Below are 22,190 nucleotides of genomic sequence, written 5' to 3' on the forward strand. Positions count from 1 at the left end.
GTATATCATATATGGGTACGGAATGGAATATTGGACGAGAACCTGGACATCCTTACCAGGAGAACACAACATATCAGGATCATCACTTGAGGAGTTCCCCTATCATGGAGTACATGGAGTACATATACTAGGTACTTATTTAATAAGTATGAAGGAGTAATCAGTAGTATGTTATTTCAGATCTTGAATTACTCTTTTATAATTCTTTTAAATGTATGGTACTCATCATACTATATCCGGTATACAGAGTACATATAGTTACCCAGGACCGAGGTAGTATGTTAATATATAAGTGTATCAACTCATATCTTCTTTCTCTTCTGAATCTCTTTTTTACACCCTCAAATGTATGTAAGTCGTACTCCTCCAACATTGAAGCACCAGTACTAGGTAGGTATTGCTTGTGCATTGTGACCCTTGCTAGAATTTCTTAATGGCCAGTGCTTCTTCTAAAGGTCGACCATTCATCATCGTCATAGGTATGTTCGGTACTAGGTAGGTGATCATAGAAATCGTACCACAGCAAAGGTCGAAAATTTATATCAACAAATCTTATTCTTTAAACCATTTCCTGCACCATCCTTCCACCAACAACATCTCCTTATTTGTGGCATGTTTCTTCCATTATAGCCTTCGATTCTTCTTTATTTCTAGCGTGACTATTTCCTTTCTTTCACAATGTCTCTTCCCATAAGAAGAGCTCGATTCTCGAGCTTAGGAAGAACTTCTTTCTTTACACGTCCCATAGCTTCATATCCTCGAAGAACTTTCGCAGGCCATCAAAAACCTCCAAGACCAGGATCAGGGCGCCCTACTGTTTGGGCACCAAAAACTAGAATTGCTGTTGGCATTGTCTTTATTACTGCTTTAATCTACAATATGGTACGGAACATTCGATCAATGCTCAAGCCTCGTGCTTCACTTACACCTCAACAGGCAACAGAAGAACCGGCCAAGTTGGACGCCCCTACCATTGCAGAACGGGATACTCTCACCAAACGTGAATCCGGCGTTACCGAGAATTCACCTATGCGATTGCGAATGGAAGAATTCATTAAACAACAGCAAAAGGAAATTGTGCATGAATTGGAACAGGTTGACGGCAAGAAGTTTCGAGTTGATACATGGAATCGGGAACATGGCGGAGGAGGGATCTCTTGCGTATTACAAGACGGCAATGTTTTCGAAAAGGCAGGAGTAAATATCAGCGTGGTATACGGAACGTTACCTCGAGCTGCAATTGATAAAATGCGAGCCAACCACAAGTCCATCGCTCCTGATGTCCAATCCCTCGACTTTTTTGCTGCAGGATTAAGTATGGTTCTGCATCCGGTCAATCCTATGGCGCCAACGGTCCACCTTAACTATCGATATTTCGAGACCGAAAACTCGGATGGATCTCCTGCCGCATGGTGGTTTGGTGGAGGGACGGACCTAACACCTAGTTACCTATTTGACGAAGATGCTATCCATTTCCACAAGACGATTAAAGAAGCATGCGACAGTCATGATAAAGAATACTATCCTCGATTCAAGAAGTGGTGCGATAACTATTTCTCCAACAAGCATCGAGGGGAAACGCGGGGTGTTGGAGGAATTTTCTTTGATGATTTAGAAGAAGGAAAGGATCAGGAAAATCTATTTGCATTTGCGCAAAGTTGTTTAAAAGCTTTCCTTCCCTCATATCTTCCCATCATCAATAAGAGGAAAGATATGCCATTTACCGAAAAAGAAAAGGAGTGGCAACAAATTAGGAGGGGTCGATATGTGGAATTCAACCTGGTACATGATAGAGGCACAGCATTCGGTTTAAATACACCAAGTGCGAGAGTTGAGAGTATTTTGATGAGTTTACCTTTGACGGCTAGTTGGAGATATATGTATGAACCAGAGAAGGGGAGTAGGGAACAGAGATTGGTGGATGTTTTGAGGGAACCTAGGGAGTGGGTTTAGATATTAAAGATGGGATTGAAATGGGGGGGTGATAACCTCTTGCTGTATAAATGATTTAGAAATGTATGTATAATACAAAGAAAGAAAAAGAACAAAAATAAATGCCATCAATTAATACCATATATAATGTCCAAAGTGAGATGTGAAACGATTGATAGTTTGTTCTAGGTAAACAACTCAACCCAACAAGCGAGATTCTCTCTACCCCTCCTTTTCTATCTTTCCCAATACCGTCCATTCATCTCCAGCACACTACAATATTTCACCTCACTACCATTCCCTCAGTCCAAACTTGGACGGAAATTCTATCATCTTACCATCAAAAATTTCTGTATAAAATCCCACATACTTCCTCCCTATCACAGGATTATTTAATTAATTACATCTTATCCATTCCATCGGAATAGTCACCCATTAATCACACAACACTACACCACAATGTCCACCACTCACCCTCCCTCCCTTCCCACACCTCGTACTTTCATAACTTCTCTCTTCAATAGCCTTACTGCTTCTTCTTCTTCTACAAACTTAAATCCAACCTCAAATCCCAATACAAACACAAATACAAACTCAATCTCACAAAGAACCTCAAATCCAAATGTCAAAGCAAAGGAAACAGAAAATTCAAATCCGTTAAAAGGGATAGGAAGTGAGAAGAAAGCGCTCTTGATGACATTGCATGTTATTTTTCCTCCGCCGGTACTTTTACAGGCGTTGGATTTGTTGGATAGAGGGGTGGTGGGGAGGGTGGTTTATGAAGGGGAGGGTGCTGTGGTTGGGGGTGGGGGTGGGGATGGAGGAGTCGAGGAGGGGAATAGCAGTCATGTCAGTGGAGTTGGAGATAAAGGAGGAGTAGATTATTATGGAAAAGACGCGAGGGAAGAAGGTACAAGAGCCGAAACAAAACCTGTGGATGAGGCAGGGAATAGTGAGAGTTTGGGAGAAGACGTGATCCACGACGAAAGAGGCCAGATATCAGAAGATACAAGGAGAAATCTAGTTCCTCCTCTATCACACACCCATCCACATCCACATCTAAATCTACATCTACCCGACGCAACATCCTCCAACCTTAAACCCAAACCCAACCCTAAACCAAAACCAGAGAATAACAAAATAACAATCTACCAAGTGCGCTCCTCGCAACCCTCAAAATGGAATTCCAATTCCAATTCCAATTCGTCTCATTATCATTCTCATTCTCATTCTCGTACTACATCTACATCTGAATCCGGAAGCAAAAGCAACATCAGAATCCCACCCTCAGAAAATCCACATACCGTCCACCTAAACGCCTGGAACTGCACCTGCGCCGCCTTTACTTATTCATCATTTCCCGCTTCATCCTCATTTTCCTCCTCCTCCTCCTCTACCACTTCTTTCTTCCCCAACCCCTCAACAAAAACAAAAACACAAACCTGGCAATACGGAGGCCCTCAAACTCAAACCCAAACCCAAGACTCCTCACTACCCATCTGTAAACACATATTAGCATGTCTCCTCGCCGAGCGATGGGGCGATGTATTAGGGATGTATGTTGAGGAGAGGATAGTGGGGAGGGGGGAGATGGGTGGGTTGGGGGTTTGAGGATGGTAGGGAGTTGTTCTGTCTGAGGGGGAAAGGGGGTATCGAGAGGTATATATAGTGGGTGTTAGGTGAGACTGGGAAAGTGCGTGCGCGTGAAGCTAAGAATGTTTATTGTGTGGTATTGGAGTTTGTTGTTTGGCGCATATGAAGAAGAAATTGATGAATGTGCCTCGATCTGAGCGAGTATGGGGTTCATATGCTGAAAGTAAGGAAAGGAAAGCTTGTGGAGTTAAACAATAAAATCACAAGCATGTATAGTGTTAAAGCACATTTAAAACTTTGCATGGCTGCTATTATTCGCAAGCTATGAATTTATGATACAATGACATATCATTTTCAACCTCATCTCAAATGCCATATGTCATGCCCTGTTCTGAATGCCCATACCTCATTAAACACCCAAAGATATTCACCAACTCCATTCGTCATTCCATCATCACTTCTTCTTTTCCTTATCCTCTTTCTCCTTTTCCGCTTCTTTGCCCTCTTTTCCATCTCCATTCACACCTTCAACCCCATCAGTCTTCCTGTCTTTCTCATCTTTGGCTTCTTCCTTCTTGGCATCCTTCTCCTCTTGCTGTTGTCTATTTTGAATTTTGTTTTCGATGAGATCGTGGAAGGCGGTAATGGCGCGGATCAAACTACTTAAGTAGATAGCCATCAATTGATCATTTGTCTTTATGCTCATAGCATGTGCTAATTCGCTGTTATTTTCAACAGGTGCATCGAGGCCGTTAGGAATGTGAGAGGAAGCTTTGGGTGTAGATAAATTAGGGAGGAGGTTGAAAACATCTTGGAGATTGCCTAGAATGGCATGGTTGACTGGTAAAGTTCCATCGAGGACGTTTTGTAAATATTGGCTAATGTCTCGTAATCGTGCGTGTAGACCTTGCAATGATTGTACTTGATTTGTGATTCTTGTTGAAAGAGTTCCAACTGCCACATCTCTGATATCTCTCAGTAAATGTTCGACTCCGATTTCCTCAGCCTCCTCAGCCTCGATGATCGATGGTGTATGTACGAAAGTCTTGGATGTAGTTGTGCCGTCCTTGAATGGCATTAGTGTTCATCCAATCGTTCCATCAATAGAACAAACTTACATCCTTAATCTCCTCGACCGCAAAATAGGCATCTGTTGGTACGCCAGCCTCCTTTGGTTGAACATCGATAATCACAAGTAACGGGTTGGGGGTATATCTCTTAAACAACTCATTGATCTCCAAATCTGAAGCTCTCAGTTTAGGCCCAGTATGATACCATCCTATTAGCTTTTCTCTCGCATTGATTTTCTTGAACATATCATTCATTGATTCGACGTAATTGTGATCCAAAAACCATACTGATGGGTCTTTCTCATCCTCTTCGAATGGGACTATTAAAAGTTGCTATTAGTATGATCTAAAAAACTAAACCAAGCTCAAATATAAACTGTCAAAGAACCAACTTACCAGCAAAACTGTTTGATACCCGTACATTCTTTCCATCATTCTGTCCTAACAGAACTCCAACCACACGTCTGCGCGTGCCTTTAGCTTGTCGCCCGTAATGATCTGCTGCTGAAAGTAATACCAGTGGTGCAACTGATACATTTCTCGTAACGAGGGAGAGAGTTTCTGCCGTGGTAGCAGGCATGATGAATTTTGAGTTATGGAGGTTTGTCGTTATCGTTATGGAACAATTGTTGACAAGGCTGATATTCTAAGGTATTCGCGGCAAGAGCTTGCCTGGTGCTTAGCTCCAAACCCAATCGAGACGTTATCACGTGCCACACGGCGGGCAGGTAATTTGGCGGCGGGCGGAAGGGCGGGAAGTAAGGTATGAGGTAAAGTCAAATTGGAGACAGGAAGGATAGAACGGATGTAGAATACCGATGATCGCAAGGTTTAATTGTATACCCTTGGACACACTTTACGTAGATTTTACTTGGTGATGTGAAAGTAGTTTCCCAAATGTCTGACATCCAGACCTCGGACTTGACTTTGTAGACACAGAAGGAGTTCCAGGAGCGTGAACCTCAAGATTGTATTACCATGACCATAACTTTGCAAAGGTCCGGTGAAGTACTTAACTAAACATACATCTATATTTCCACACAGCTACTTTGAAGATAAGATCTCACTCGGGTCCCTTTATGATATAAATGATGATCAATTTCCACAGCTCAGAATGTTTTATATATCTTCTTCTTTCTTCTCGCTGAGTGAAGTCCTAATAATATATTGAGGGGACATCCCGGTGAATTTTTTCCGTCCCTCCGGTTGCCGCTCGGCAGAACAAGTTAGATTTACTGTGCTCTACATTCATTGTCCCGATTCCATTCCAATTCCCTCACGTTCAAAGACTTGCGAAACTTTTTTCCTTAACACTCTCCACTCTCCTCTCTGCAATCTGTATATTTTGGATTCATTCCATACCTTGGTCCGGTTTCCTTTCACCTAATCAATTCAAAATGGCACCAATTGGCGACGATGCTACGCAGACCCTCCATGACCTAGTCAACAAACTCGAGTCGAGGGTCAAGGAGCTGGAAGACAAGCTTGCGCATGCTGCCGGTGGGTCTGCGCCATCCAGCTCCGAGGGTATCAGAATGATCCTTATGGGACCTCCAGGCGCTGGTACGTGTTTATGATTTCCGGGCTTGCAATTGTGTTTTGAATACACATGGGGGACATCAGCTAAGTGCTTCACATAGGCAAGGGAACTCAAGCTCCTAAGATCAAGGAGAAATTCTCATGCTGTCATTTGGTAAGTCATTTTAGTCTTGTTAAAAGGCTCTTCTAATGATCGATTTAGGCTACTGGAGACATGTTGCGATCACAAGTTGCGAAGAAGACACCATTGGGTCGGGAAGCTAAGAAGATTATGGACCAAGGTGGCCTTGTTAGTGATGAGATCGTCATCGGCATGATCAAGGCCGAACTTGAGACCAATCAAGAGTGCAAGGGAGGGTAAGTGCTGGCGGAGAATACAAAGGAGGAAAGCTCATTCTGACGTGAAACGTAGATTCATTCTTGATGGTTTCCCACGTACAGTCGTGCAAGCAGAGCGCTTGGATGCCATGCTTTCAGCGCGCAACCAAAAGCTACAACACGCAGTCGAGCTTCAAATTGACGATAGTCTCCTTGTATCCCGCATTACTGGCCGTTTAGTGCACCCCGCTTCAGGCCGATCGTATCACAGAGTATTCAACCCACCTAAGGCAGAAATGAAGGACGATATCACCGGTGAACCATTGGTATCAAGATCCGACGATAATGCCGAAGCTTTGAAGAAGAGACTTGTTACCTACCACGATCAAACCGCCCCTGTCGTTGGTTATTACCAAAAGACCGGCATCTGGAGTGGTATTGACGCATCGCAAGAACCCGGAGCCGTTTGGAAATCACTTTTAGGTGTATTCGATAAACAAAAGGCTCCTAGTGGTTCGTTGCTTAGCAAAATTACCGGTCGCTCCTAGAGAGACATTGGAAATGGAGGTGATAGGCTAGCTTTGCGTAGAGTTTTTAAAAAAGTTGTAATTGCATTTAAGTTAGTAGGCATAAGTGCAATCTTTCTGGAAGGGAGGCGTTTGTACAACCAAAGCTATACATGGAGGCCATGCCAATTTAGAGGCTCTGTGTATTATATGCACTACATTTTCTTGCACATCAAGAACATTAGAAAGTGCTCAAATTGAATGAAGTCAATTGATGATTTTCTCAGGAAAAGAGTGCCAAAAGAATCCTCACATTTTACAATCTCATTTGCCATGCATTGATCACAATTCCCGAAGCGCCCTATGTTATTTCCCCCAAAGTAAATGGCAAAGATCCCACGGTTCCTCAGCACAAGGAAGGGCATGGGAAATGGTTGGATGGTTGAAATCGGGTTGCATCCGCCGATAGATGAGTGTTACGTCTGCATGGACCCGTGGGATACATGTGTAGCTCCAAACAGATTTTCTTCGTGTTTTTCACCTGATCATGATGCATGGCGGAAGTGTTTAAGGAAAGATAGTTGTCTAGATGTGAAAAAAAGTGAAGGAATGAATATATATCGTCATGTCAGCAGTTCTTGTACAATATCATTGTTTTATGTGAGAAAAGAAGCATTGAGGTATTTTTAAGGATTACTCGGTAAAGAAAGGAGCATCTTTAGAAGGAAAGAAAGATTCATTCATTGGGTCCTCGCTCGCCATCCGCGCTGTGTCTTTTTGTGGTCATTACTCCGGGGATTGAGGTAGGAGTGTCTGAGGTTGAGAAAGCCGACGGTGTGTATGTTTCTTTTGGTATGGGATACAATCTGTATCTCTATCGCTTTCATAACAATGAAGATAGGTTTATCTTAAAAGAATAGAGTTTGGCTGACAATGCTTGAATATAGAAAGGAGAGGAGGTTTGTTGTGGTGGATGTACACGAGAGTTGCATCATATGTATGAGGTATGCTATGTTCTTTTGTAGAGAAATCATTAGTTATGTCTAGCTTCACCAGGAGCACTGATGATGTGAGGTCCTACTCTTTGTAGAGAAGTCAGAACTCTGTAAAGAAATGGAACTGGAAATGGAAATGGATATGAATATTAGTTTGTTCATTCTTAAAGGTTTGCCCTGAAATACTAAATGGACTATTCGTCTGTGAAGTCCATTGGACCATGCGGTTACCCCTTTGGGAAAGACTACTCCAAAGTACTGGTGAGGTGGTGCTTGGTGCTTTCCAACTTCAGCAAGTAGGAACAGTTCAAAAACTTTTGGGAGATCTAAATTTGATACGCTCATCGATCTTTAATACTTGATCTACAACGGCTTTTTGTTTCATCGACTTCTCACCTTCTTCATTTCAGATATTATATCCTTTCGAATTCATGAATTTTGCAGGGAATCTTCTATCTTCCACCGAATCGGTACTCAAAGAAGCTACCATAAGATCAAAGATTCATATTGACTTCCTTCATTGTTACCAGACAGAAGATCATTCTATATTTACTTTTAAGGTATCATCAGTTCGGTTGTCAAAGTATATATATGGTATTTGTATGTGTATGTCATAGACCTGGTATGTCTGAAAAACTTTTCTTCACCACGTCCGAGATTCGAATGTCCTTTCTTCGTTTACTTCTCACCACCCTTGTTTTACATCCACAACATCAACCTGTTTACCTTCCTCCAATCTCTCTGGTTTCCAAATATGACATCAAGCACAATCTGATCATTGATAGCAGTGGATTATAACAACAAACCTGGGGACTTCCCAAGTCAAATCCTTCTTGATTTTATCTAACTTTAAACGTCCATTCAACCTTGACCAACCTTCACACTTTACTTTCCCTTAACTCACACCTGATTTTTCGGCCCGATACCCGGAACTCTTGCCGTGTATGGTAATAACACGGTCTAGCTTCCTTTCCCTCACACCCGGATTCATCTCTCGAAATATTCAACTTCGAAAAGCGGATTCGTTCTCCCGCAACGCTTTTGTAGATTACAACCAGTTCTTTTCAATTGAATCTCCCTTGGGATATCTTCTTGTTTACCTTCAAAAGCTCACAGCTTTCTGTCTAGAGAGTACTTCAAGCATATCTCGAGGAATGTGAGTCTTCTCCTGGCCTCTAGCTCCATTCAAAAGTCGCACCTTGGTTTCTGATCGCACCAACAGTTCCAATCTGTGTAAAAGCACGGTAGCAACTTGAACATACGCACGTTAGTGTGCTCTCCCATCATCTTATACCACAGTCATAGACTGATCTGTGATACTAGAGCTTTTCTTCAGACCATAGTTTCTAGCCAACTCAAAGTTTCAAATACGCTTTGTATGTGAGCTTCTTCCCGGTTTCAACTTCATCAGCCATTGAACGTTTGCGTAAACTAGAGCTCATATTGTCGTAGTCCGTTAGGCCGATACCACAGACTTCAAGTTATTCATCATGGCGCAAGTAATGATGCCGGTATGTGACCCTGTCTTCTTCATAGAGTTTCATGAAATTTGCTAACATCTTATACAGTTAAGTCCCTTTGACCGTTAGTATTTCATTATCCTTATTTATCTATTACTACAGCAATCTTTCAAATCAATTCCAATTTTGGAAATACAAACGATAAAGTCTAACATTACCACAGAAAGTGAGAATGGTACTCCTCCTCGTCCTCCGAGCAGAAAAAAGCAGCGTGAAGCAGCAGCTGCCGCCGCTGCCGTCTTGTCAGAAGACCGTAGACGTGCTCTCCAGGCTACCTATAATGGAGCCAGCGCTGGTGAGGCTCGTCAAAGACTTCTTCAGAACCCCGCAATTTCCCTTGGACCAGGTTTTAAATTACAACCGACAGAAGCAAGTTGGCAACTTACTTATTGTGATGGTGATCCAGGCTAATAATGGTATCTGCTTAGGATAAGGCATATAATTTGCTTACCCATTACCGTATTCCTGGACCGGAACTTGTTAATAAGAGCGTCCCGAGCTGTGGCCTTCCATCTGGATGGTCTGACAAACATGATCGTTGCATCGCCTACCTGTCCACACATGCTCCATTAGTCCAGGGAAAGGTCCCTAAACAAGAGGCACTTCAACCAAGACATAGCACTCGTGAGATTACTACATTCATATTAAAGCGGTTTCCAGAGCTCTGCCGTCATGTGAGTTTACAGTATGTAATCATTACCGTGTGATATTCAACTGATTATGTGTAGCGTATTAAGGAAACCACAATTGAGTTACGTCTAGAATTGCTTGATCGTTCCGAAAACTCCTACTTCAGCGTTGCCTATGGTGGTTATAGTGACCATGAGTGGGCTCGTGGTATCTAGAAGTTTGGATTCGCAAGTTTCAAACCTGCTACTATATGTGCTGCAATTTTGCCAGAGGTATGGAGTGAAAGTCTCATGCTACTTTTCCATTATGGCTGACTTATTCAGGAAACTCTCAATACGTTTAGTAGGGCAAGGTCTGAGTTTTTATGCGACACCCTTTGTGCAGTTTTGGTTTTGCGATTAACGATAAATACTATTTTCCGACGATAATGACTCAAGATACTACTACATGGCTGCTATTATGGTTTCACGATTTCCTGCATATCCAGGTCGATTATGCATCATCTCTCAGGATGTATACTTCATCTACATACTTATGCGGCGGAGTTTTGAATTTTCTGCAAGTTTGGAGGTAGTTGGTGATTGTCTCTAGAGATTCTAGATGGTTTCAATGCATGTCGTGCGCGGCATCTATACTAGATTTATCGAAAGGTCATATGAAGTTTTTGTTTCGATCCTACAATGATTGTAATATGTGACATATTGCTGGGCTTTCGAACTTCTAAATTACTCCTTGATCCATCTCTCTGTCATCTCATCAAAGTATACAGGTAGGCACTACCTTGAATACCTGTATATCGTATAAATATATAGAATAGTGATCTTACACAAACAAATTCTCCTCAAATGCCTTTTCCTCTTCTTCCTCCTTCTTTCCTCTCCAATCTCGGTTCTTACCGCTTCCATCTCTATACAACACAAGATCTTATATCATCTACCTACCAATACTCCTTCCCGCTTACTTGACTTAATAAATAAAACAGTTTTACTATCTGAAATATGGTTCGTGATAAAAGGGTGGCCGAAAAGTGGGGTACTAGACTTATATTGTAGTATAACAAAACACAATATGAAAAATCAAACACTGAAATAAAATATCAATATTCAGAATCAAATTCAGAATCAAATTCAAAAAAGGGAGTAAAGTAAATAAATAATGATAAATATTATCATATGAATGTATGCACGGCGTGTATATATACCAACCAGGTTTCACGATTGGAAAGAAGATCAAGGGGTCTACTTGCGAAGTAGCGGCTAGCTAGCATAAAGTATAGTAAGAGTAGAGATACTGATGAAGAGGGGGGAAAAATTACAGTTCGTTTTTCATTCCAGAAGGCTCAGAAGGTGGAGCATGCAGACTGTGTTGGAGCAGTGTAATCTACAAGTTTGAATCTCGTGGTGTTTCTTTTCATATCCATCACCTATACTATCACCTACCTACCCCTTTATGCCCATCCACCAAACCATAATGAGCAGGTCATGAAATTGCATTGCGTGTCATCGTCACATCCATCTAAATCCATTTTATTTCGTGCTCTTATTGCTCTTTCCCAAACGCTTTACATTCCCACTTCTCCTACAATCTTCGCAGCTTCCTTATACGTTCTCAACAACTTCTCGCACTTTTCTCTCTCCTTCTTTACGGCATCATCCTCGTAAAGTAATTCACTGAATAGATCTTCGCGGTACAATTCACTAACCAAACGATTTTGCACTACATCTTTGGAGTGATTGACTAGTAGATGCATAACGGCTTTAGGGACTTGGTCTGCTATTGATTCGCGGACGATGTTGAAGTATGAGGATATGAGAGCGCGAATGAGTTCAGTTTCCATGGCTTCGCGTTCTGTAAGTGCTGGTTCGGAGTTATTACCCTAGGGATGGTGTTAGTTCGGATCTATAGTATGTGTGGGGATTGGAGAATGGGGCGGGATAGAAACTTACGAATGGGGAATCATAGTTGTAATCTCTTTGTGCACGACCAAGCTCGTAATCATCTTCACGAGCTTGTTGGGCAGGTGTTCTTTGTACAGGACGTTCCTCCTGCCGCCTAATACTTTGTGTGATACTTGGTTCTGCGCTTTGGCTCACGTGTCTACCAAGGTTAGGATTGCCCATCATTTGCGCAGATGAAGCTGCTTGTGGAACGCCTGCTCCACCTGGTAAACCACCATCTTTGCCGAAAAAGTAATTCAAGAACGAATCACGCGCACCACCAGCCGCTTGACCATTGAACCTGGGTGGTGATCCTCCACGTAGACCGTTCATTGATGATACCATCGCGCTAGTACCGTTTTCACGGATTGCAGGTGACATGCTTCGAGAAGTTTTCTGTAGGTGTTTTCGCTGCGGTAAGTTTTCAAGCTTCTCTGGAACAGCATCTTCTCCTTCTTCCGGGGTATCTGCTCCATTCACAGCTTCGAGCTCTTTTCGGCGCCTGTGCTCCTTTCTCTCCTTTTCTTCTTGTATCAACTTCCTTCTCTCCTTTTCCTGTTTGTTAGAAACAACATTACTCATGGCTGCAGCTGCACCTAGGAAATTTGGATGATTTGTATTGATGTATGCCCTTTGGATGGAAATAAGAGACTCCACATATTGAGATGCTGGGCCAAGACGTTCTCGCAGCAAGTCAGAAACCACCTCGATGAGCTTGGTCTGGAGTCTGGGAAATCTGGTGAGTTCGGTGGAGCCACATGTATGGCATATCTTAATGAGCTCTTCGTAGACAAGTTCCACGCATCTTTGACTAGGAACTTCGAGTAACTTGATTTGTGGCTTGACCAAAAGATCGAATGCGAGCTCGGGTACAAATAAGCTAGGACGAGGACCGGTCGAGTTTCGTATGGCTGTTCGAATGTCTAGGGCAGAAAGATTTGTCGTTGGATCTATAGTCTCTAATGAATTTCCAAATACAGAATTGAAGATGTAGTATATCCTGGCTCCTCCACATAACTCCTTAGTCGAGATCTCCGTCGAGGTACCATCAATGGATGCGATGAAAGAAGATGCGAATCTAGTCATCAATTGCAGAATCAATGCACCTTTATGCTCCTTGCCGCTAAAGTGCATGTCTCCATAACTAGCAAGCTCTTGTTGCGTTTGTCCCATGAGAGTATTCAACCGAGCCTTGATGTCGGGTAATCTTTCTCGAATATGTGCCATCAAAGTAGTGTTGAGACTTTTCGCCAGGAATTGGGTTCCGCATCGGTTTGCCATATTTCGGTATGCAGGGTGGTGTTTGAAAAAGTCCGCTTCTGACTTCAGTGCCTCGGAAAGAGTTTTGTTGCCTTGGATATCTTGTTGTGACCGGTTGACAACACCAATGAATCCCAACTTCAGAGGATACACCCTTCCTGACAAAATATCCATAGCATTCGTGCCATGGTCCATAAGGTCTATCTTTGTGAGAACTCCAATAGTTCTTCGGCCAAGAGGATCGACATGTCTGGCAAGTTTTAGAGCCTCCGAGTTCACGATATCGACATTTGCTGGGGATACAGCCAAAATGATACTGTTTGGCTTCGCAATATATTCCGATATCAGATTTCGGGTCTGCTTTTCGATATCCGTGGGTTGATCTCCAATAGGAACCTGCGAAAAAGTCAGAATCTCATCTTCCTCCCACACATAGGATAACAGGAACTTACCTTGGTTAGACCTGGCAGATCCACCAAGGTCAAGCTTAGAACGTGCGGCGAGTAAATCTTAAGGTTGATAGGCGATCTGTTGATCCCCTTGTTATTTCCTGCTATTCTCGCCGTTTCGTTCTCGATTTCCCTTTTCACATCTTGAAATTCTGTAAATCTTCGATTGGGAATATGATGGAACTCGGCCCATTCTGGTTGCGTAGCTACGCTGGCTGCTGTATGCGCTTCCGGTGCATCTTCATCCTCCGATGGTACATTGATAAGTTGCAAAATGAGGGGTCTGCGTGTGACGATTCCGCTGCCACGGGGAAGGAAATCTCGGCCGACGATATTCTCGAGCACAGAGGATTTTCCAGACGATTGAGAACCAACGACTACCTAAAAATGATATTAGTGCCAAGTTTCGCAGCTCGTGGAGAAGTGTACCATACAATCTGTGGCAGATCCAAGCTATCATTGCCAATAGTATTAAAGACAAGATCTTGCAGCTTGTTAACTATTCCAAGCAAATCCTCACCAAGAGCGGCCATTGTGTTGTTGTTGAGGGGCGATCAAAATGTGCGCTAGAGGGGAAAGATATTGAAGCTAGATTTTTGAGAAATGGCGCGTCGACGTTGACGACCACAAGATAGAGAGATGGATATCTTAGTCTGGCGGCTGATGATGATGTCTAAAACAAGGAGGTATAAAGAGGAGTATCGAAACAAACCTAATAGCAAGGAAAGTTGCAGCTATCTTGGTGGGTGGAAAATAGATTTTATTTTACTCATTCCCGGGTTTATTTCACTCTATAATTAATTTACCAAGGTAAATGAACTTGCATTTATCGATGTGAAAATAACAACTACGGCTACTTTTTAGCCACATGTTGTGTGGCGTTGTTGATTCTTACGCCACAAGGTACGTTGGCGTTATTTCATTCTTTCCATTCTTTCTTTCATTCATGATCAATTCATTTGAAGCAAAGCAAAGTGAAGCAAAAGCAAATCATTGCCTCAATCTTCCTCTAAAACTTTCCTCCCCAATCTACGAATAAGATTTTCAAAACCCCTCTATTTCGTCTGATCTCTTAAAATTATTTATTCACAGTTACCCAAGCACAAAAAGAAAAGGTAGCCAGCCATGCCAGACAAATGAATGGAAGGGTGGATTACTGCATGCTGTATAAATATCACGACTTTTCATTAAGAATAGCTAGTGCAAGTTTTTTTTTTCTTTTCTAGTACCTAAAGTATAGGACGTACTCGGGTACCTTTCCATTTCCAGAGATTATGTTCTTTTTTTCTCATGCTTTGCTGTCTTTTTATGAAAGGTCTAGTCGATCCAATACCATATCACCAGTATATTGATCAACCCCATCTCTTGTTGGCATTGCGTTCCCCCACCCTATGAAAGTATACGATAAGGCCTCAAATAACTCCACCTTGGTTTCACTAAAACATTTTATGCATGAGAATATCTCTAAAAGAATAATGAAAAACGTTACAGGGGACGCGGAGCCGCATTAAGGATGGATGCAGTGGTACAGCTGTGTGCGTGAGTTCGCGGGTCCACACCCCAGACAACATCGATCTTTTCTACATCATGGACCTAAATTCATCCAATAAACACCGGTTGAATTCCGACGTTGGCTGGCTGACTGGTTGAGAAGCGTGTGAGTTTGGGTGTGATCAGCTAAATATAGAGTCACTGATCGCCAAACATTCATCCAGTTTACAACTCCTAGTAGTTCAATTCACAAAACATGTCTACTAATCTGTGACCCGTTACACAAGCACGAAAGACTCTGTGCTACTCGTAAAGCCATCGTATTCTCATGCAGCTCATGAATACAACGAAGAGAGGCTTCCAGATGCACTCGCAAAGACTGCAGGAAATGGATACATTCCCGTCAAATATTTTGAGCACGGAAGGGTAGATATCACAAATGGATGACGTCCATGGCATTGGAATCAAAGCCGTAGAAAAAACGGGAAGAAAAATTCGTCGTTTATGAAGCTGATTTATCATGGTGCTGTTTTGATTTCAGTGTACTTAATTAGGCCCCAATCAACCTCTGCGCGAACGCGATGAATGGTTGAGCGCTAGTATCCATAGGTTGAAACTCCGAAACATTTGTGGATGTTACGACGAAAGTGAAAATGTAAGTTTTGACGAAGATGAATGTTCAGACTGCGTGAAGAGCTTCGGACATGGGAAATCATTCGCCATTGGAAGGCTTACCTTGGTGATAACATGACAACAGGTAGGAAGTGTTTGTTTCAAAAAAAAGCATCACTCTTTTCTTCTTTCATTACCATGAACCTAATAACTTCATCTAAAGGGTGCGAAACTTCAGTATATATACTATCTACAGCACCTCTCCCGATTCAAAGAGGTAGCATGACTCACCAGTTGAATATTCGCTTATCTTCAACTTGGAAGCTCAGGAGTTCGTTGCTCCTGTGTGACGTTAGTACAGTCAATTCCCACATACGATGTCCCAAGCACCATGTCTCTCTATCATTCTTGACTCGGACGTATCGTTTTGCATTGAACTGTTGATTCCGTTTGATTATTTTTAGTTTAAGTATCGGAGTGCGATTAGGTATTGGTTCCGGAGGAGCTTGCCCCCAACTTGCTGTATCTGCTTTGCCTTCGGCATATTAAAGACATCTGAGTTTCGACGACTGCCGTTTCAGCAGCACACCAAGAATGCATATATCCATCAAGATTCCCAAGTACCTAGTAGCCAACCGGTTTCATATCTTACAATTTACACAAACGTCATTTCATAATACATTCATAAATCCATTAGTTATTTAGTCCTCATCCATCTCCAACAATCTCTCCTCACCCAATTCCCTTATTTTTTCTCCTAAAATTACCCTATCGTACTTATCGGCTATTTGACCTGCTGCCTCGATAAATTTTCCTGTCCTATCTTTCATTAATTGCACCATCTCCAATGCCCTCATACCTCTTTCCTCTCCTTCAATACATTCTGCCATCATCATCCTCAACAAAGTCTTATCGATCTCGACATCCATCGTTAACAATTCCTGTCGTTCACCTTCTGTGCTTGCAGTAGACTTGACAAGATCCGACTTGAGTATTGAAAGAATACTCTTGAGGGCAAATTCTCCTTCCAATTTCTTCATTTCATCTCCACCCGTCTCGTTACCATCGTCTCCACTATCAGGTTTTGACGGTGAGGAAATAGGGATTTGAAAATCAAATTCGGTGAGCAGAGGACGAGGAAAGTAAGGGTATTTGTCACCGCCTTTCAAGATGATGCAGTGGAATTTATTGTCTGACACCGCCACGGGAAAATATGTTTCTGTTTTCCGCCCGCTCGCAAGACGAGAGAGAAGTTTAGTATCGAGAAGAGGAACCCAACTTGCCTGGGATGGCTCACGCCAATGAACAAGGGTGAGGAGTGTCCCAGTAGAGTCGTAAATGCATGGGTCCTAGGGGTTAGAGTCAGTTAAGCGAACATGAAGAGTCTTAAACCAGAATGTGTGCTTACCCCGTTATCTGAAAAGAAGACGCTTTTGACTGTTTCGCCATCTGGTAAAGCTACTACATCCTCGTTTTGGCAAATTTCATCTCTTTTAATGTTTTGTATGGTATACAGCAATTTTGTATTACCATCCGCACCCACTGGACCATTTCCTAGGGTGAGGACGTAATCCCTCCAACTCGCGCAAGTAACAATGGGACTACTTTTCTGTCTGTATACCCTGAACGGTATTCCGAAGAGTGTGTATATACGAACATAATTTGCGGTAGTAGTCACTGTGACGAAAGACTCACTGAGTGCAATGGCACTTACCTCCTCGCCTTTAGGTAACTCAGTGTGCCATTCTACACGATTTGTACCGCTTGTCCAGGATTCATGAGGACGATATAAGATTGTTGCTGGGTGACGGTTGCCGGAAGGACAGGAATAAAGAGAGCCATCTTCGTTGAGACAGGCTTTATCATATAGTAAATGATCTGTGAAGCGAAAATCGCGGTAGGTTTCGCGATCATAGAATTCTGCCGTGATTTGGTGATAATCACCCTGGTCAATCGTCCACACAAATCCAATCAGATTGAGACAAAGATACTTCCGGTCTCCTCGCCAGGGTGTGCTACCTGGCTGAAAGGATTCGTGATATTGTGGCTCCCATGATTGTGCTTGCCTCTTACTCCTGGAGACCCCGTAAGGATCCACATCATCCGCAGGTCTCTTGCCATTGCCATTCAATCCGAGGGCGTAGCCAGCGCCATCATCATCAATGACAAAGTTATCTTCATCTCCCATTATTGATGATCCAAGTATATCATCCAAACTGTCAGGAGAGCCACGCCGAACTCCTCGGACTGGCATATCTTTTGTGCCATTTGTGGTCGGTCGTCGTGCATTATTTGAGATTTCCGACAACGGGTCATGCACAAAAGGAGCTGGTTGCCGTCCCAATCTAACCAGGTGAGCATGCTCACTAGGTACAAAATTCTGAAAAATATAAACTTCTCCATCCGAATTAGTGAAAGAAAGCAAATTATCGGTAGGGTGCCAGGCCAAATCCATGACATTTGCATGGTCGTAAGTAGCAATGATCTTTTGTGTTTTGGTCTCCCAAAGCAAGATCTTCCTATCCTTCCCAGCCGATGCAAGCATCGCTCCGTTTGGCGACCACGCCAATGCTGTAATATCCCCGGTATGACCATTTGCAAAGACACGCTGTTTCTCCCAATCACTGCGGGACATGACTTGGATATCTCTTGTGGCAGTTGGTGCAGCGAATGCTCTACCATCCGGGTGCCACACGACTTTCGAGCTAATCTCATCATCCGTCTCTACAGCTCTGATCATTCCATCAATTGTTCTCACAAGTTCGGGTTCCTCGTCCAACAACGAATATACGTATATCATACCATCCGTACATGATAAAGTTATGAATTTGTTGCTTGGGTCGAAGGATAAGTGCTTCGCAGGCTTCTGCTGATCTCTGAGGTACATCATATGGTTTACATCGTTTGTGTCTACGATTTTGACGGTGAGTTCATCACTGGCAACAGCACACCATCTACCATTTGGTGATATCGCAACGTCTCGAACTGGTAATGAACAGCGCATAAGGAATTTGTCGAATGACATCGTATCGAAAGAATATTTGCTAACAGTTCCATCTTCGGAACCAGCGACGAAAAAGTCATTCTTCAAACAAATTTAGCATATTTTCATCCAGATAACCGGATACCTACTGTAGAATCAACTCCCATATTCTGCTCTTGGCAATCATCAATATTTGTAGGTTCTCCATCGGATCCAGTCTTGTATACTCGAGTTGTGTTATTTGAACCGACTGTGACCAATTTTGAGCCATCTGGAGTATACGATAGATAAGTCGGCCCAGAAGTATGGGCGGGTCTGGGTCGCAGATTAATCTGAGTTGTGGAAGCCATTGCAGTTGAGTTGCTGCGGCAGGGTGGTTTACAAAATATCTGTCATGGAAGTTGTAAATAGTTGAGATAAGTTACGCGACTTGGATAAGGAAATCGCGTGCCTTCGCGAATTCCACTTTACGCGTCTCTACCCTGGAATTTGGTGAACCAACAGTTGAACTGGTGAATTTCCTAGTGATAATAAACCCCACTACCTGTGCCCGATACACAATCACAATCGCTGGAAACCTCTCTCTTGATTACTTTAACATCAATCATGTCTCGCTCAACAGATCCAGGACACTTCTTTCAAACTGATGCGTCCGAGTCTACACGAGCTCGCAGAGCTGCAAAATCCGGCAACAAAAATGGAAATCCTATAGTTTTACAATCAAAGCTTTTGAGCTTGATTCCAGACCCATTTTCGTCGCAATGCGTTTACATCGCAGAGAGTGCTGGATGCGTACGAAGGGTCAATATTGAAGTAGGTACGATAATTATCTAAGTTTATGCCATATCCTAAATGCCATCTAACAGTATTCCTAGACTAGAGATACAAAAACGATCTATAGAGGCCCAACTGCGCCAGTTACTTCAGTAGCCATTGGGGGTCATGGCGGTAATACAGTGTTTGCGGGATGTTGGGACAAACAAATTTGGAGCTGGGATAGGGAAAGTAAAGTCCTGGGCAAAAAGTTTAAAGGGCATTCCGACTTTGTCAAAGCTATCGTCTGCGTAAATATTGAGGGAACAGACGTAAGCTCTTCCGCTTTGTTTGGATGTAGCACTACTGATACATTTTCAAGTGTTTAATATCTGGTGGTGCCGATGCAAAAATAATGGTATGGAACACCACTACCGGCGAACGCCTGCATACTCTTCGAGACAAGAGTGAATCTATGATGGCTGTACAGCACCTCGCTCTGGATCCTGAAGATTCTACGAACACCGAAGTCGTTCTCGTTTCCTCGAGTAGTGACCCTCATATCCGGAGATGGCGCGTTAGTCTCTCATCCGCATCTCAAATACTTGATACTACTGAAGAAATTTCGGAACAGAGCAAGCCCATAAGAGATACGATTCTTGAGCACGAAACAAGCGTCTACCAAGTCCTATTTGCTGGCGACGAAGAAGAAACGGATCTATGGACAGCAAGTGCTGATGGTACAGCTAAATGTTTATCAAGAGCGAAGCACTGGAGCGCAGAAGAAACATACGAGCATGGAGATTACGTCCGCACTGTAGCTGTCACTGACACGTGGGTTGTGACCGCAGGTAGGGACGAAGATGTGAAGGTTTGGGACAAGGCCACTGGCAAATTATGGCATGTTTACGACGGCCATTACGAGGAGGTCACCGGCCTGACGGTTCTTCAAGGGGGTAAACAGGCCATTAGCATCAGTATAGACGGAACCGTGAGAACTTGGGGACTTGGCAAGGTGGAGCTCGAAAAAGCACGTCTCGAAAATGAGGAGAAGGCGAAAGGAATTGTGAAGGAGGAAAAGGTCGAGCCTAAAAAGGGCCTAATGACTGCGGAAGAAGAGGCAGAGTTAGCGGAGCTACTGGACTCTGACGACGACTAAACACTGCATAACTGGGCCGATATAGGCTGTGGAGCCCTTTGTCCTCGAATCTCTGTCCCTTATTATGTACGGAAGATGTTTTCTAGGAGCACGCGAAATAGTGTACGTAGCTCGTTGAAGTTATAAGCTGGAGGCAGGATGTTCCGTGTTTTCAAGCCTACGGCTGAAAAAGTTGATTCCGGGCGGTTTGACAGGCATCCTCCTGTCGATAGCTTCATGAGACGAAACAATTACTCCAAAGAGAGAGAGAGAGATGGACTGTGAAGGAGTAGATGCAAGATTCTTCCTACAAATTTTGTTATGATATGTTCCGATTTATTAAATTTAAGACGTTAACTCTGTTTATTAAGTTTTTAATACCTATAGAACTACGACTAATACTTAGCATTATACGAAGTATAGCCTCAAAATGCACTCCCCTGTATTGCGAGCTACAAAAAAGGGCTAAAACATGTGTATTGATGGAGTTTACTTCGGATTCACAATCCTTGCATCCTTTTCTGTGCCAGAGCGTCAAACAAATCAATAGAATGAGCTAAGATTAGATCGTTCCCATTCGGTCAGTCAATTCTAGACCTACTAGGGAGAACCCTTCCCCGTGTTAACCTAAAAAGAGCTCGAGGCCATATTAGTGTCTCTGATCATTGTAGCATCACAACTTTAGACATTTGCGCACGACCGAAAATATTTCGATTAGTGTTAGTCCGCAGCTTTGCCCTCCCCTAGCTACCTCTACCTGGGTAGCTATGTACATGGATAGGTATGCTATGAACTTCGGCTGCGTGTTCTAATGAGATTCTTCAATAAACTCAAAAGTTTAAAGCTCACTCCTTAGCTAACATCAGTCAACTATGAAGCACAGTATATTTCTACACTATAAACATTAGCAACCAAACTTCTCGTGCTTCTTAGTTTTGTCGTTCCACCGATGCGGTACGTCCCAGCTGGGTAGGTAGGTTTTAGTTTGGTGTTGCTCTCCATTTCTTCTTAGTGCACCAGGTGGTGAACTGTGTGTGTGAAAATATGTTGATTGGTCAATGTTCCCTCCAAATGATAAACCTTAATTTACATCCTGGCGAAGATCGTACCAAAATGGATTCAAAATCTATTTTCCTCGGTATCACCCACCTCACTTACGCCATTTTAGAAGCAGGTCCCCTACACTTCCTGCAAGTGGCGTACTATCAATCCTCAGATAGCGGCAGTGGTAAGAGAGGCTTGGGCTCAAGACCTCCAATTTCATTTCAAGCATTTTCCTATCATTTCTTACCTGTTCAGCTATTAGACTGCCATTTTTCATTGCGATTTGTAAATACCATACACAATTCTTGTTTCTTATGCCCGGCGCTGTTTTGCACTTCAGACTTTCATGAACGAATATTTGGCAGACATTAGCCAAGAAGGAAACCAATTCCAAGTTTTAGAATATAACTCGATTCTCAA

At 42.9% G+C, this 22,190-nt stretch overlaps 10 protein-coding genes across 10 annotated transcripts; 6 read left to right on the forward strand and 4 right to left on the reverse strand.

The window, feature by feature from the left end:
* Nucleotides 1–433: 433 nt before the first annotated feature.
* Nucleotides 434–1,953, forward strand: SS1G_01603 (hypothetical protein; the record flags this gene model as incomplete). Its single annotated transcript, XM_001597359.1, has 2 exons — nt 434–479; nt 749–1,953. The coding sequence occupies 2 exons, from the start codon at nt 434–436 to the stop codon at nt 1,951–1,953; spliced, it is 1,251 nt and encodes a 416-aa protein (XP_001597409.1).
* Nucleotides 1,954–2,391: 438 nt separating this feature from the next.
* SS1G_01604 (predicted protein) lies at nt 2,392–3,543 on the forward strand (the record flags this gene model as incomplete). The annotated part of the gene is made up of 1 exon (XM_001597360.1): nt 2,392–3,543. One exon carries the CDS (start codon nt 2,392–2,394, stop codon nt 3,541–3,543), a length of 1,152 nt encoding a protein of 383 aa, XP_001597410.1.
* A 436-nt stretch (nt 3,544–3,979) lies between these two features.
* Nucleotides 3,980–5,175, reverse strand: SS1G_01605 (26S proteasome regulatory subunit rpn-8; the record flags this gene model as incomplete). The annotated part of the gene is made up of 3 exons (XM_001597361.1): nt 3,980–4,591; nt 4,644–4,915; nt 4,992–5,175. The coding sequence occupies 3 exons, from the start codon at nt 5,173–5,175 to the stop codon at nt 3,980–3,982; spliced, it is 1,068 nt and encodes a 355-aa protein (XP_001597411.1).
* Nucleotides 5,176–5,992: 817 nt separating this feature from the next.
* SS1G_01606 (adenylate kinase) lies at nt 5,993–7,000 on the forward strand (the record flags this gene model as incomplete). The annotated part of the gene is made up of 4 exons (XM_001597362.1): nt 5,993–6,158; nt 6,236–6,288; nt 6,337–6,491; nt 6,547–7,000. 4 exons carry the CDS (start codon nt 5,993–5,995, stop codon nt 6,998–7,000), a joined length of 828 nt encoding a protein of 275 aa, XP_001597412.1.
* Nucleotides 7,001–9,443: 2,443 nt separating this feature from the next.
* SS1G_01607 (predicted protein) lies at nt 9,444–10,318 on the forward strand (the record flags this gene model as incomplete). The annotated part of the gene is made up of 4 exons (XM_001597363.1): nt 9,444–9,464; nt 9,637–9,768; nt 9,902–10,147; nt 10,202–10,318. The coding sequence occupies 4 exons, from the start codon at nt 9,444–9,446 to the stop codon at nt 10,316–10,318; spliced, it is 516 nt and encodes a 171-aa protein (XP_001597413.1).
* A 1,346-nt stretch (nt 10,319–11,664) lies between these two features.
* On the reverse strand, nt 11,665–14,282 carry SS1G_01608 (hypothetical protein; the record flags this gene model as incomplete). Its single annotated transcript, XM_001597364.1, has 4 exons — nt 11,665–11,979; nt 12,050–13,696; nt 13,753–14,130; nt 14,184–14,282. The coding sequence occupies 4 exons, from the start codon at nt 14,280–14,282 to the stop codon at nt 11,665–11,667; spliced, it is 2,439 nt and encodes an 812-aa protein (XP_001597414.1).
* A 335-nt stretch (nt 14,283–14,617) lies between these two features.
* On the forward strand, nt 14,618–15,687 carry SS1G_01609 (predicted protein; the record flags this gene model as incomplete). Its single annotated transcript, XM_001597365.1, has 3 exons — nt 14,618–14,652; nt 15,241–15,288; nt 15,528–15,687. The coding sequence occupies 3 exons, from the start codon at nt 14,618–14,620 to the stop codon at nt 15,685–15,687; spliced, it is 243 nt and encodes an 80-aa protein (XP_001597415.1).
* Nucleotides 15,688–16,164: 477 nt separating this feature from the next.
* On the reverse strand, nt 16,165–19,185 carry SS1G_01610 (hypothetical protein; the record flags this gene model as incomplete). Its single annotated transcript, XM_001597366.1, has 5 exons — nt 16,165–16,194; nt 16,229–16,289; nt 16,630–17,201; nt 17,261–18,937; nt 18,985–19,185. The coding sequence occupies 5 exons, from the start codon at nt 19,183–19,185 to the stop codon at nt 16,165–16,167; spliced, it is 2,541 nt and encodes an 846-aa protein (XP_001597416.1).
* A 256-nt stretch (nt 19,186–19,441) lies between these two features.
* Nucleotides 19,442–20,747, forward strand: SS1G_01611 (hypothetical protein; the record flags this gene model as incomplete). Its single annotated transcript, XM_001597367.1, has 3 exons — nt 19,442–19,648; nt 19,711–19,920; nt 19,971–20,747. The coding sequence occupies 3 exons, from the start codon at nt 19,442–19,444 to the stop codon at nt 20,745–20,747; spliced, it is 1,194 nt and encodes a 397-aa protein (XP_001597417.1).
* Nucleotides 20,748–21,630: 883 nt separating this feature from the next.
* SS1G_01612 (predicted protein) lies at nt 21,631–21,889 on the reverse strand (the record flags this gene model as incomplete). The annotated part of the gene is made up of 2 exons (XM_001597368.1): nt 21,631–21,754; nt 21,885–21,889. The coding sequence occupies 2 exons, from the start codon at nt 21,887–21,889 to the stop codon at nt 21,631–21,633; spliced, it is 129 nt and encodes a 42-aa protein (XP_001597418.1).
* Nucleotides 21,890–22,190: the final 301 nt, after the last annotated feature.

This window comes from Sclerotinia sclerotiorum, genomic scaffold (genome assembly GCF_000146945.2).
Source record: "Sclerotinia sclerotiorum 1980 UF-70 scaffold_2 genomic scaffold, whole genome shotgun sequence".
NCBI classification, from domain to species: domain Eukaryota; kingdom Fungi; phylum Ascomycota; class Leotiomycetes; order Helotiales; family Sclerotiniaceae; genus Sclerotinia; species Sclerotinia sclerotiorum.